The sequence below is a fragment of the Pagrus pagrus genome, assembly GCF_965226575.1.
Source record: "Pagrus pagrus genome assembly, chromosome: 18".
Lineage (NCBI taxonomy): Eukaryota > Metazoa > Chordata > Actinopteri > Spariformes > Sparidae > Pagrus > Pagrus pagrus.
Window position 1 is genome coordinate 26,618,416 of NC_140202.1, and position 13,442 is coordinate 26,631,857.

Here is a 13,442-nt window from a genome sequence, read left to right on the forward strand (position 1 = left end):
GCATTTTCACTGGGAGCTGAGATGATTTATTTTCTTGTGTCTCGTTTCTTAACAACTCTCCTCTCGACTTTTTCGTAGGAGTCCTTTCTCGCTTTCTTTCCCTTTGTCCGTCTTGAAACAGGTAGGAGGTCCGCTTCTACCCTTTGAAAACACCTCTTCTCTCTTAGCTTTCCGTCCTCTAGGGTCTCCTCTCTCTTCTCCGCCCTCTTCCCTCTGATCCTCCTTCTTCTCCCTCCTCTTTGATCTCCTCCATCACGCTCTCCTCAGCATGTTGATGATGTTCAGTCCGTCTGCGTCGTGCCGACTGACTGACACCATGAATCCACCTCTCTCTGGGGGACGACCGAGGGGCCTCATTTATTAAAAATTATCCCTCGGCTTGATTCGATTCCGCGTTTTCCATCGCAGATGACGCTAAAAGAAATGGAAGTCATTTCCCAGATAGCGATAGGATTCTTCTTGTTTCACTTATCTCGGAAAATCGACGCAACCTGTCGAATTTCCTCACCAGGATTAATTTTTCATCAGTCGCAGCTTTAGCTTCGGATTCAGTCGTGAAGCTTTGGATGATTTGAATAAACGGGGCCCTTCGGGAGAAGCTTCGCTCTCTTTTTTCTACTGGAATGTGATCAATTTCTACTGTTTTGTTAAAGCAATGGTTGGGAGCAGCACTGACTCATGTATTGTTTTACAGTTGCACACCTAAACTGTAGTGTCAGAATAATAAACAGCTGTCTGGGATACTCTCTCTGGGCTTCCTGTCTTTCTTTCTTTCTCTGGTTCCTCTTCATTCACTCAGTTTCCCACAGCTGCATTAAGTAATCAGTGACCTTGTATTGATCTGTATCGGCACCCAGCAGGAGCTGAAACAACACAAAGGACAGAGCTTCACCTTCGCCCCTCCTGTCGAGACTGTAAGTAAAAAACAAGCTCACAAAGAAAGAAGGAGATGAATCGGTGACGATGCACACCCACAGCTAAAACTAACCCAACAAACCCGCTCTGATCAATCTGCACACAGATGACACGACTGAGTCGTATGTGCAGGTGATACAACAATCCTTCCTGTTACCTTCTGTGGAGAAGAGGTCCAACGTGAGGCGAGCTTCGCTGTCATGCTGACAAAAATGAACAGTTTGGTTAAATTTAGGCAACAAAACTACTTCCTTATTGTTGTTAAAAAGACATTTAAATAATAGATATTCTGTTGTCTTATTACTTAGTCACCCGTAGGAATAGGACTTGAGTAAAAGTCTTAATGTATCTAATATTATTCTGAAGTATCAAAAGTGCAAGAAAAGGTCAAATGAAACATATCGAATGTTTATAGCAATTAGATCCATTATTGAGCATTTTTATAATTATTATTTCTTAAATGATTGCTGATAAAATAAATTATTTTAAAAATGCTCAGCTTGGCTCTGATGCAGAATGTAATCTGCAAAATGACATGTAACTAAAGTTATCAAATAAATGTAGTGGAGTAAAAAAAAATGGCGTGGAAGTATAAAGATGCAGAAAATGGAAATACTCAAGTAAAGTACAAGTACAACAACACTGTAACTAAGTAGCACTTGACTAAATGTACCTCATTACCTTCAATCACTTTTGGTTTTAAAAGTTGAATATTGTTATATTGCTATAGTAAGAGGCGGTGAGGCCACATAAAGAGTATATAAAGATACTTTTAAGATTGCCTGCAAAGGGTTCTCGTTTGATTCTGCACAGATACGCAGATGACTGTCTCTTCTCCGTGACTTTCCTTCCTCAGGCTCTAGTTGATGATTTCTGACTTTGTAAGTTGACGGGAACATTGAATCCTTTGACAGCCTCTTTTGGAGGAACAAGGCCCTGAATTAGGTCACATAATAACACAAGTTACACTTCCTCCTATATTCACAAGAGACGCTTTACCGGAAATATAAATTATTAACTTAAAATAGATCCGTATAGACGTAGTTCTTTACAGAGTTTGAACAGGTGAAACTCGGGTCAGAAGGCATCATGCAGCTCAAACAGAGCCACACAATCCAGAACTGCAGCTTGTGTCAGAACAGAAATAAATGAAAGTCGATGGTTTAAGTTTCACTTATGTCTGAACTTGAAGAGTTGTATTTCCTGCACAGCTTCCACTTCTTATTACACTTATTGCTCCGTCAGAAGTCGCACTCAGGTTGTGGAAACCTCCAGTCGTGTACTTTTCATCCTTCGTCCTGCAGCTCAACCTTTCTCAGACACCTAATATTCATTCATCCCTCCTCTCCTCCCGGCTCTTCCTCATCCTCCCTCAATCTCACTTTTTTCTATTTCTCTCCATCTTTGTGACCAGAATTTACATAACCAGCTCGTGGCTGCTTGCTCTCTAAGAGGATCAGTGTAATGTGAAATAATCTTTAGTCCCAGTTTAACGCCACCGAATCTCATTAAGGTATTTTGACACTTTGGAAGTGTTTACAGACTCTGAGTGATGCCGTCACACTTTGTGTTGTTTCACCACTCAAAAAAGGTTGATGCCGGTGTAGCTATTCATCTGTCTGCCTTTTCTATCCATTAATCTGTCCGGCTAATCCCATCAGGCGTTTCTCTGACACCACGATGGTGGTGTGAAAAGGCTCTGAATCTCAGACACCAATTACCAGCAGACAGCAGAATTATCACGGTTAGTTTCCCTGTGGATGGTGAGCGCTGACGGCGAGCTAAAGGAAAAACACAGAGGAGAAATTAGCCTGTCAAGACACCGCTGCAGCTCCAGCCGGCCCACCTGCGGCTCCGCCTGGACACACGAAGCCTCGACTGTCGGCTGAAAGTTAGAGCTGGGCATCGTTCGGTGCAGAAACGCAGCACAAGCATTTATACCCATTAGCGTCTCCTTAAATAGAGAGGATGAGATGCACTTTTTTACCTAAACTGACACCCGTCAGCTCGGGACGTGCCGGCAGATTCTCTTGGAAAAACATATTTAATTGCTGCTGGTGGAGGCTGGAAGTGTGAAGGGATTTTCTCTCACTGCAGTTTGAAGCTCATTTACTCCTGAATTGTTTCTCTTTGGTGTCAGTCAGGATGTGAGTCTCTTTCTTAGCTTCTCAACAGCTTCAGAGGTAGTTTTACTCGCTGTTTATTGATCTCTAAAGGCCAAAATGAATTACTTGTCCTCCTTCTTTCCTGTTTCTGCATTGAAGTGACCAATGAGATAAGAGTACCAGTATGATGTCACTGATAAACGTTGCTCGATGGTGCTTGACATTTGGGTAAAATTACTGAATAAAATGAATCTTCAGGTGTCTAAAATGTAGGGAATTTTAGCTGAGAAGTCTTTATATTTTCATCCATGTTTTATTTGAAGTAAGTAAAGCATGATTTACCACTTTTGGACAAAACTCTTGCAGCAAACTGATGAATGTTCAGCTGGACGACTCGTTTATTATCAATGATGACGGGAGAAAAGATGTGAGATTATTTTTACTTGATGAATTTAGTTGATTCAGTGAAAAAGTCACTGTTAATATTAAATATTTAATTTGATGGCAGCCCAGGAGAGACTTCCTCAGATCATCTCTGAAATTGAAATGAAAAGCTGAGCTGATTTTTTTTTAGCCCATTTCTTAAGATGAAGCATTTCTGCTGGACCGACTAATAACAATATGCCAATAATGATCACCTCAGCACTCTGCAGGGAGACAAAGGTACCGTCTAAAAGGAGCAAGATCCAAGAAGCAGAAAGAAAACGACCTGGAAAGTTCTTGTGATTCTTCATCGATCCAGCCTCCTCCGGGGGAAATCAAGAAAACATTGAAACCACATGAAGCATTTAGTCTTTTTCTTTTTTTCCTCCACGTGCGTTCAACATGCTTCGTTATTTTATCCACATCTTAATGAGTTGATAAGAGAAGTGTATACAGAGTAAAGGTAAAGAAATCAGTTCTGATTCTGTTTCTCACCCACAGCTGTGAAACAAACTTCACAGATGAAGCTCAGGCTCCACAACGTGAGCTGAGATCTGTGAAATGATTGTATTCGTTCTGTGTTACAGCCAGAAAACTTTTCATGAATATAACATCAGAAAAAACAAAAGGTGAATACGATGTTGTTCCGCTTCATCGGACCCAAACTGGGACAGTCTCTGAGTCATTCAAAGAGGAGAGAGATCCAGTTTATGTAAGGGAACCACCTGGAAGGCAAAAAAGTGCCCTTCTCGCTCTCAGTTCAGCCCTTTTATTCACCCCGAATTCAGCCGTTACATAATATTTAACAAGACAGCAGAGCCGCAGTATTCACAAAAATGGGTCTTGAAATTTAAAAGAGATGTATGGACTTTAATGTTTCCAGATGCAACTGTCATTACAAGTTTATTTAAGATCATAGCTGACTGAAGAGTTGTGTTGTCTGAGCTTTCTGAAGTTTGTTTCAGTGTTTCCACAGAGCAGAAGAAGGAAATACCTTGTGAAAATGTCCAGTTAACATGTGACATTATTTTCTTACCAAATGTCAAAATTTTATCTGAAAAATGTGAATCACTTTTCAAAATGTCCAGTTCACATGTGACATTATTTAATTTTTTGTGGAATTCAGATGTTGTGTTATTCACGAAAAGTCAGATTTCACATGTGACATGCTTTTATGTTCAGATTTTAACATTTTAGTTCACATGTGAAAAAAGCCAATCATGTGAGAAAATGTGGAATCTTTTCTAATGTACATGTGAAAAATGTGGACATTACAAATACATACATTTCACAGAGGGATATTTTCATTTATATGTGAAAAAGCGACTCAGTTGTGAATATTTCCAGTTAACATGTGACCTTATTTTTCTTTTCACATTAAATTTTTTTGTTCACATGTGAAATTCTGATTAATATGTAAAAAAAAAAACGCCAATCACTTGTGAAAATGCCCAGTTCAAGAGTGAAATTATTTTATTTTCACAAAATTTTAGTTCACATGTGAAAAGAGCCAAACACATAAAAAGTCAAATTTCCCATGTGACATGATTTCAGTTCCACATGTGCATATTCCAATGCACATGTGGAATTTTAAATCATATGTGAAAAAATATTTTATTTTCGCATTTTAGTTCAATAGTCAATATGAAAATATTCAATTTAAATGTGAAATTGTGGATTTTTCACATGTGAAAAGGCAAATTTTACACGTGACATTTTCAAAAGAAGCTGCTTTAAAACTTTTTTTTTTCAGAGATCCGGCACTGACGGGACGTCTTTGATATGAAGCACAGAAGTTTTTCCCTTCAGAGCTTCCTGAAGATGAAACGTGCTTTGCTCCAGACTGCAGCCACGTCGTCCGTTCCTCCCTCCTCCCAGCTGTTAATATGAGTGGAAACACTGTAGTAAATCTTACATAACAACCTTTAATTACCCTGTGAAAGATCAGTTGGATGTTTGAAGCCTTTGTGAGAAACCGGAAAATTGAACTGTTCCCCGGAAAATGTCTCCAAGCGCCGCTCCCTGTAGACCGCACCTCCTCGGATTCAAAATTGAATTTGGTGATCGACTGTTCAGGCGGCTTCAGAAGTGTTGGCACCGCCGTGAAAAGATCAGCTGAGTGGAGAGAAGAAAATAATCTATTCTCGGAGTCGGTAAAGTTAATCTCCTGCTTATCGTCAATAACAAATCCTCACGCTTGGTCTCCTGATGTCACAACAAAGAGTTCGTAGTAGTTTTGTGGCTAAAATTAAATCTGTACTTTTGACTAATTACTGTAATTTAAGTGTACGGACTGTTCTGTATTTCTGGATACAGCGTCTGCATGTGTCCTGGCTCTGTTTGTTACATGTGAGGACATTTGTCTGATCTGATTTCCTCAGATTACATCATCAAAAGGACTGAAGGACGAGGGGAGATCTGTCCAGGATCTGAAGCCTTATCACCCCACTGATCCATCGTCTCTACCTCCAGACAATCAGTGTGGTCCGTGTGGCCCAGCTTGAACCCTGCGTGTGTGAGTAGGCGAACTTACATATAAACATTTGAATCCGTACACTATGAAGACAAGACTCGACGAAGTCTCTACACCACAAACTTTCTGTCTGTCTTCAGATTAAACTGAACTATCGCTGTGTAGATTAAAAGTGCTTTGGCTGCTGATTTGTGGCTGAATGGGATTATGTAAAGCTAAAACAGTGGTGTAGTAGCAGCGGCGTGACGCTGTAGTGGCATTATCGTGTTATTTCCAGCAGAGGAAGTGGGCGTGCTGCGACCCCAACGCCACCCCTCACGGTTATATCGCACGTCAGTGGTATTTAAGGCTGATAGACTGAATCCAGTGGGCGATGAGTTCAATAGCAGCGAGGGGGATGGTGAGGAAGAGCTGCGTCAAGCTACTGATAGTGATATACTTAAAAATTCATGTTTTGATTGTCGACTTCTTCTCACATTATATTTCGTCCTACTTTAACAGCACTGCTTAGTATCTTTACAGCTGTCGTGATGTGCAATCCCAGGCCTAATGTAAAGCACTTTGGATTATTATATCATTATTATTGGATTATTTTAGAAAAGATTTTGGAAAAGAATGGTTTGCAGATGTAAGAAACTAAATAACTGAGATAGGAATAAAAGAAGAAAGGTACGACTGATTTTTAGTACCAACATTCGGCACTGAATCAGAAGAAGTGTGACCTTTCTGTAATGAGATAAAAAGTAAATGTGAGAATAGTTGGGGTGGTAGACTGTCTGATTTTTACACAGGAGATGATGATGTTCATATTCACTCAGACTTTTATTCGCTGCGTACGACGGGTGCATCACCACGAGCTCCTCGAAGGAGAGATTGCGAGCACAGTCATCCCCATTTGAACGATCATCGCATCTCATTTCTTTTTATGACGGCTGGCTTTTTTTTTTTTTACTTGGTGGAGTTAAAGTCCAATATTTAAAGAAAAAGTGCCACTTACAGAAGAACTAAACCTCCAAAACCAGGTTGATTACTTCAGGTCCATATCTCGGCATTTAGTGCAAAGTATTTAAATCCTACATGTTGTTATAAATATGCAGAGCGACCTCTACAGGTTGAAAACTAGCTATTGAAATCGTCACCAGCCAACATTTGTGAGTGTGAAACCATGAATATTTTTAAGGAGAGCATGGACAATTTCCAGCCGTGTTTTGTTGCTCCAAAACCGGGTGTGTTGGACTGGCAAGTCGCAGCATCTCTACCTGTGTTTTGCGGCGACAAGACCCAGTATTAGCGACTCGTAAGTCGTTCTCCAGAATGTTTTGTGGCGACAAAACCAGGTTTTTAGGTTCGAGAAATTCCAGCATCTCCGGCCGTGTTGTTCGCCAACAAACCCCTGCTAATATGCTACAGTAGCTAACAGTATGTTGGTGTGTATGTGTGTGTGTCAGACCATCAAGGAAACTGGTGAATTATTACTTCCCATAATTCCTTTCATGATTCTATAGCTGTGAGCAAAATTTTCCTCCCAGCGAAAGCACATTCATCAATCAGCCTTCACCCACGCCGCCTCCATCATATCACCTGTCAATGATAATAAAGGTGATAACGATCTGAGCAGGGTGACTCCCTGGAGAAATCTCCCCCAGAAGAGCGGCTCTGCTGCTCTCTCCACCGATGCCTCGTCGTCCTCACAGTCTCTCCTCGCCATCCCCTCGTCCCTGCAGCACCGGCTGTATAATTCATAACCCCGGTTGGTACCTGTCAGGCTGCTTCAGAGGCAGCGGAGGGGAAGATGCCCCGAAGGTCCGACTGCAAATTCAGCTCACCTGCTCTCGACCTCGACCTGCAGTTTACTACTGAGAGCAGAGGAGAGTACTGACCCTGTTATAGTGACCCAGACTTCCAGGAGCAGCCCGGGAGGATACTCGATTCTGAATTTTTTGAGGCCCTTATGACCTTTTTACATTAGTTATTAGGTAATAAGGCCTTTATAAGAGCCTTATAAACTTTATTATGTGTACATGTGTTAATTGTTAGATTATAAGACATTTATAAGCACTCATAAGAAGAGAGATTTTTTTTCAACTAACTTACTTATTATGTCAAGGTTTTATTGTCACTTTATTGACATTAATGGATGGATATATCTGCAGCTCTCCTTAAAAAAACACCAGGTTTTGATGCTGCAAAAATACATAGAAATGTCTCCAGTGTCCTTAAAAATATCCAGTGATGGGGCTTGAACTCCAGCTGGCCGTTTGTCTTTTAATAATCCAGCATCAGCTGTAATGTAGTTTGTGTTTACCTCCTGTCCGTCTGTCTGATGGATGGATCGGGTCAGCGGATCACATTCCTGATGTGTTATTCTACAAGCTTTGTTCAAATTTAGAAAATTCAATCTGGAAGACAAATGATCAGATTGTTTCTGGGTCTTCATTTTATCAAGTTGGGGAACTGTCTTCACGATCTTTGACAGAATTACTTGTTATTGTTTCTCCTGTATTCGGTTTGGTTTGCCTCAGCACATCACTCAAAGGTCAGTTAGTTTCTATAGTGTCCACTATTGAAGCTTTTGAATTGAAAAACCTAAGGAAGCCCTGAATTGGACAACATTCCTGTTAATCCCTGATTTACCCTTTTTAATTAAATGATGGAGAGAGGCATTTCATGTCACCCTGACTCACAGGTCTCTGATATGAGTCCCTGTGTTTCCCCCTGAGCTCCCGGAGGAGGTCATAGACCCCAGGTTAGGAAACCTCCACTCCTCCTCCTCCTCCGTCTTCCCCGCCAAGAGCCGCCGCCGCCCCATGCCACCCCTCCACCTTCCTCCTCCCCGCAGCCGAAGGAGGAAGTGGTAATGTCAGGAGTGATTAGGACGACGGGGGTCGTTAGAGCAACTCTCCTGTCAGGGTTGTTGAAGATATCGGAGGTCTCAGGAGAGCCAACAGTGGAGACGGCTAACCTCTCCTCTGTTTGTCCTTTTAACCTCTGCAGCGCTCACACAGACGTCTGTTTGCTAATGCTAATTTTCCTCTTCCCATGGCAGCGTAAGGTTCTGCTCTGAGCTACCAGAGACAGAAATCTGCAGAGTTGATGTTGCAAAAACATCAACTCAAAAATGCTTTTTCATTACATAATAAAAGCGGCAGCATTGTAATTTTATCAGCTGCACACTGTGAAAGAGAAGCCAACAATACAAAGCGTCTGATTTTGATTTCTCTTTGTTCGGTTCTTGGCGTAAGAAACCAAAAACAAAAAATCTGCCAGCAGCCAAAACTATTTTCAATAGTAGCTACATTTTAAACTACATTCATAATTCATGCATTCATTCAACCTTTATTCACACGCAAGAGATCATTGATTGGCAGAGATATGCTAACTAACAAACCTAATCCTGCACACTGGACCGTCAAATACAAATTCTCAAAGAGTTTATATTATATTATAAAAGGTTATGTTTCACTTCCTGTCATTCTGTGTTGGTCTGAAACTGACTGACTGACTGATGTACTCCAGCTTTTACTGAACAGCATGCATGGAAGTGCTGCAGCAGAGTCAATAACGGATATTATCGTTGACACAGTGTCTCATGATGATAACATGAGTGTCATTCAGGTCCTGGAAGGTCACAGGTTTGATCCCATGATAATATCTGTGTCCTCATTCAGAAAATACAGTCAAACTCCTTTAATGCACCAAAGTTTAATATTTGTTTTACTTATTTCTGTATATGGGCTGAAAATAATGCAGTGTCAGTAACCAAACATGAATAAAATGTGATTTTTGCAGCAGTGTAAACCTCCATTGTTAACAACAGACACAGATATATGTGTATCTGTGGACACGGAGGGTTTGTATGATGGGAGGAGTGTGTTTGTTGTGTTGTGTTGTGTTGTGTTGTGTTGTGTTGTGTTTCCCCTCTCAGCTCCAGGGCTCAAACAGCCCTGCAGCTCCTCAGTGACACGTGAGCTCTCAGGGATTACATAAACCCCGGTTCTCCTTGGGAATCACACCAATAACAACACATAGAGAGGACTCTGTTTGTCTGCCCCGACGCTGATGACTAACCAGCAGGTAGTTTGGCCTCGGGGCTCGGGTCAGTTAATTAAGCACTAACGAGTGGTCACGTCAGACTGAATTATTAATTCAATGTCAATTACAGTGACTACAAAGCTCAGACAGATGGCTGAAGTTCCTGCAAAGTTCAAGGAGAATCCCAAAAAATACATATGAAGGATCTGGTGGTTTTTAGATTTTATTGTGAGATTATGAGTAAAATGTACATAATGAACTCTAATATACAACTTACTGATGTATAACAGTGTTTCTGTTGACATTATAAACAGGGCAGGAATCTTTTTTTACAATGGTTAAAGGATTTCAGATTTAATTTACCAAACACGAGCGCATTTCTCAAAATATAACATAGAAAAGTTGCTCAAACAAACCAGCACACAGCAAAATCTGCCTGAATGTTTTTGCATATTACATTTTTTTTTGTCATAAACCTTATAAAGAGCATTTCATTTGTCATATTTAGCAGGAAAACCTAATTCTTCACGTTTCACTCAACCAAAAGACATCTGAAATATCTGCAGTGATCGTTTACTTATAGTGGAAGTTTAAAGTGTTTTCTGCCCGTCCAGACGTGTCACACAGATGTTATACACTCAGTGGTGCTGGTCAGACACACACCACAGTCACATCTCAGGGCCACGGGGTAGGTGTAGGTGGGGTCCACGTTGGGCTGGCAGTTGGGCAGTTTCACCGAGACCAGCCGGGTCTCGTTGTAGGTGCAAACCCTCTGGTAGGACTCGATGAAGGGAGGGTCCAGGACGGGCTTCTGGAAATACAAACACACACAAAATGAACCTACATCTGACAAAGGTAGTTTCATTTGGAGGTTGGCTGTGAGCATTTCATTTTCTCTACACAGGGCTTTTAGGTTTTGCACTATGTCCTGCACCATCGGCACTAGTGAGCCTTTACTGGCAGCTGCTGAGTCAGCGTCACAAACTACCTTTAATGACTTATTTCAAGCTGCGAACTAACCTGCAGAACAGACAGTCTCCCTGATGACAGCAGCCTGAAACAAATCCACCTTATTAGACGTTTCATTTCTAATAAATTCCTTCGTTCATCTAATTTGCTTGTGATTCTCAGATTTGCTCTCAAACTGTGTTTGTGACAAATCTGCAAAGCCTCCATTAATTGCTTGTAGGTGTTCCAGGGTGTTACAACTTCTCTATCATAACCTCAGCTGAATGCACAGACGGTAAGTTTGTAAATCCTGAACAGTTGTAATTAGAGACTGCCCTGTGACCCAAAGCTCACAGGTTAGACCCTGAACCCGTAACTGTCTGTCCCTAAAGCAAGACATCCTCTCTCTCCGCTGTGCCCTGACCTCCCTGCTGGGTAGAGCAGACAAAAAAGATGAGTCTCCTCCTTGAGGGGATCCACAGAGTATCACTAAACAAAGCTGGGCCTCCTGCACACACACCAGCAGTTACACTGCAATAATAAAGCCGAGAGAGTCATGAGCTTCCTAATGCCTGCTGTCACTGAGTACAATGCACCAGATGAAACTCGAGATTTCACAGCATTTCTTTGTAATCAGTATCCGGCAACTTATGAAATCCGATTGTGCCTTTTATGCACTTGAGGCATTGTTAAGGAAACCGCTGCTGTCACTTCCATCTCTGGATTCCTCGCTGCTTTCCTTTCTTGCAGAACGTTAACTCAATTTCAGTGCGAGCTTCCCGTCCTCCTCCGTTCTCCGGCAAAGATTTACACTTCAGACAGCCTCTCATTACTGTGTGACAAAAATGACATCTTAGCAGGTTCTTATAAACACAGAATATATTTTTTCTTAGACTTCTGACACACGTATCCGTCTCTCTATCTGCTCTAGTGTTTTTTATCTCTCTGCTGTATCAGTCGAGCAACTCAATCCCTGCCTGCACTCTCAGCCGACCTTGCTCCGACCTCCCTGTTGAGGGATGGAGGCGAAAAACAAATTTTCTCCATGGGGATCACCCATCTCTCCATCTGTGTAGCTACGGTATTTGTCTCACTGTCTACCTGTCTGTCTGCCTGTCTGTCTCTTTGTCTGATTGACTGAAACTATATCTAATCCTTCTTCTTCTTCTTCTTCTTCTTCTTCTTCTTCTTCTCTCTTTCTTCCAACATAAGCTCGTGCAAAAAGCAGACTACTTTCTTTTGTGTAAAGCTGTCAGCTTTGCGTGTGTGTCTGTGTGTGTGTGTGTATAGTACAGTAGCTGTCTCCCAGCTGCTCACCTCCCAGGTCTCACAGCGCCCCCAGCAGGCATCGGTGGTGATGTGCAGGCCCCCACAGCCGGGCTTTTTGGCCTGAAAGGTGAACTCTCTGACGGCGCAGCCGATGAAACGCCGCAGGTTGACGGCCGACGCTCGTGGCTGCAGAGAGACGCAGAGCAGAAGCAGCAGCACCAGGCCAGACCTCCTGAAGGTGAGGGGGCAGAGACACAACAAGACATCAGCACCTCTTCATGTGTTGTGTGTTCATGATTGAAAGAAAGACAGAAATGAGCTGCTGGAGGAGGATTTCTGGGCACGAAGACAACCTCAGAGCAGCAGGAGCTGGAGAGGTCAGACAACACAGGGTCAGCAGTGAAGGCCTCTGAGATGTGTTTGAAATCCCTGCAGCTAAAAACTCTGCGATCAAAAGAAGTCTGCAGTATTATGCTGCCACGATCGATCAGGTCGAGGTGCACAAGGCAACAAACTACCACTTTTACAATGTCAACTGGAATCTGTATGCCAGCACAGACTCGACTCCAGACTGTGTGGACTGTATCCACTAATGTGAAGTAAGAAACTGGTGTTATTGTTTTTTAGGAAACAATTTCAATCCATTGGTCCATCCTTCACCTGGGATGGTGCACGGAGGAAAATCAAAAATCTGGAAATGTAGTCTTCAGAGTAGTTTTCAGTGGTCGAATACAACTAAGTGCATTTACTCAAGTACAAAAACATGGAGGTACTAGTACTTTACTTCTAGTCCACTACACATCAGAGGTAAATATAGTATTTTTCACTCCACTGCATGTCATGAAGTTACACAGCTTTAGTTACTAGTTACTTTTCAGATTACACCTTTTCATCCCCATCCTGTCCAGTGAAAACCACGTATCTGCAGAGCTGTTGATATTAAATGTTGATAAACTGAAGGAAGAATAAACTCTCAGATTAGCTGCAAAATGCATCGTCACCAAGCTGAGAACAGGCTGGAAAGACTGAACGATCCCGCAGTGTGTAAAGTTGTTAAATGAACCTTAATCATCTACAGCAGTAAAATGCAACATACACATTAATCCAGCAGTAATCTAACATGTCTTTATCTTGCCCAGGACTCCATATTTATGGATCATCCTGGTTAGATTGAGTAACTTTAATTCACTCACCATTGTGACTTCTTCTCTTGCAGGTTCATCTCAGCTGTGACTCAGTTCTGTTGACTACTGAACAGTCGATAAAGCACAATGGCA

At 41.8% G+C, this 13,442-nt stretch overlaps 1 protein-coding gene across 1 annotated transcript; it reads right to left on the reverse strand.

The window, feature by feature from the left end:
- Positions 1-10,250: 10,250 nt before the first annotated feature.
- On the reverse strand, positions 10,251-13,442 carry gphb5 (glycoprotein hormone subunit beta 5). Its single transcript, XM_084380955.1, has 3 exons — positions 13,359-13,442; positions 12,214-12,397; positions 10,251-10,759 (listed from the first exon to the last, which is right to left on the reverse strand). Exons 1-3 carry the CDS (start codon positions 13,385-13,387, stop codon positions 10,568-10,570), a joined length of 405 nt encoding a protein of 134 aa, XP_084237081.1. The 5' UTR covers positions 13,388-13,442; the 3' UTR covers positions 10,251-10,567.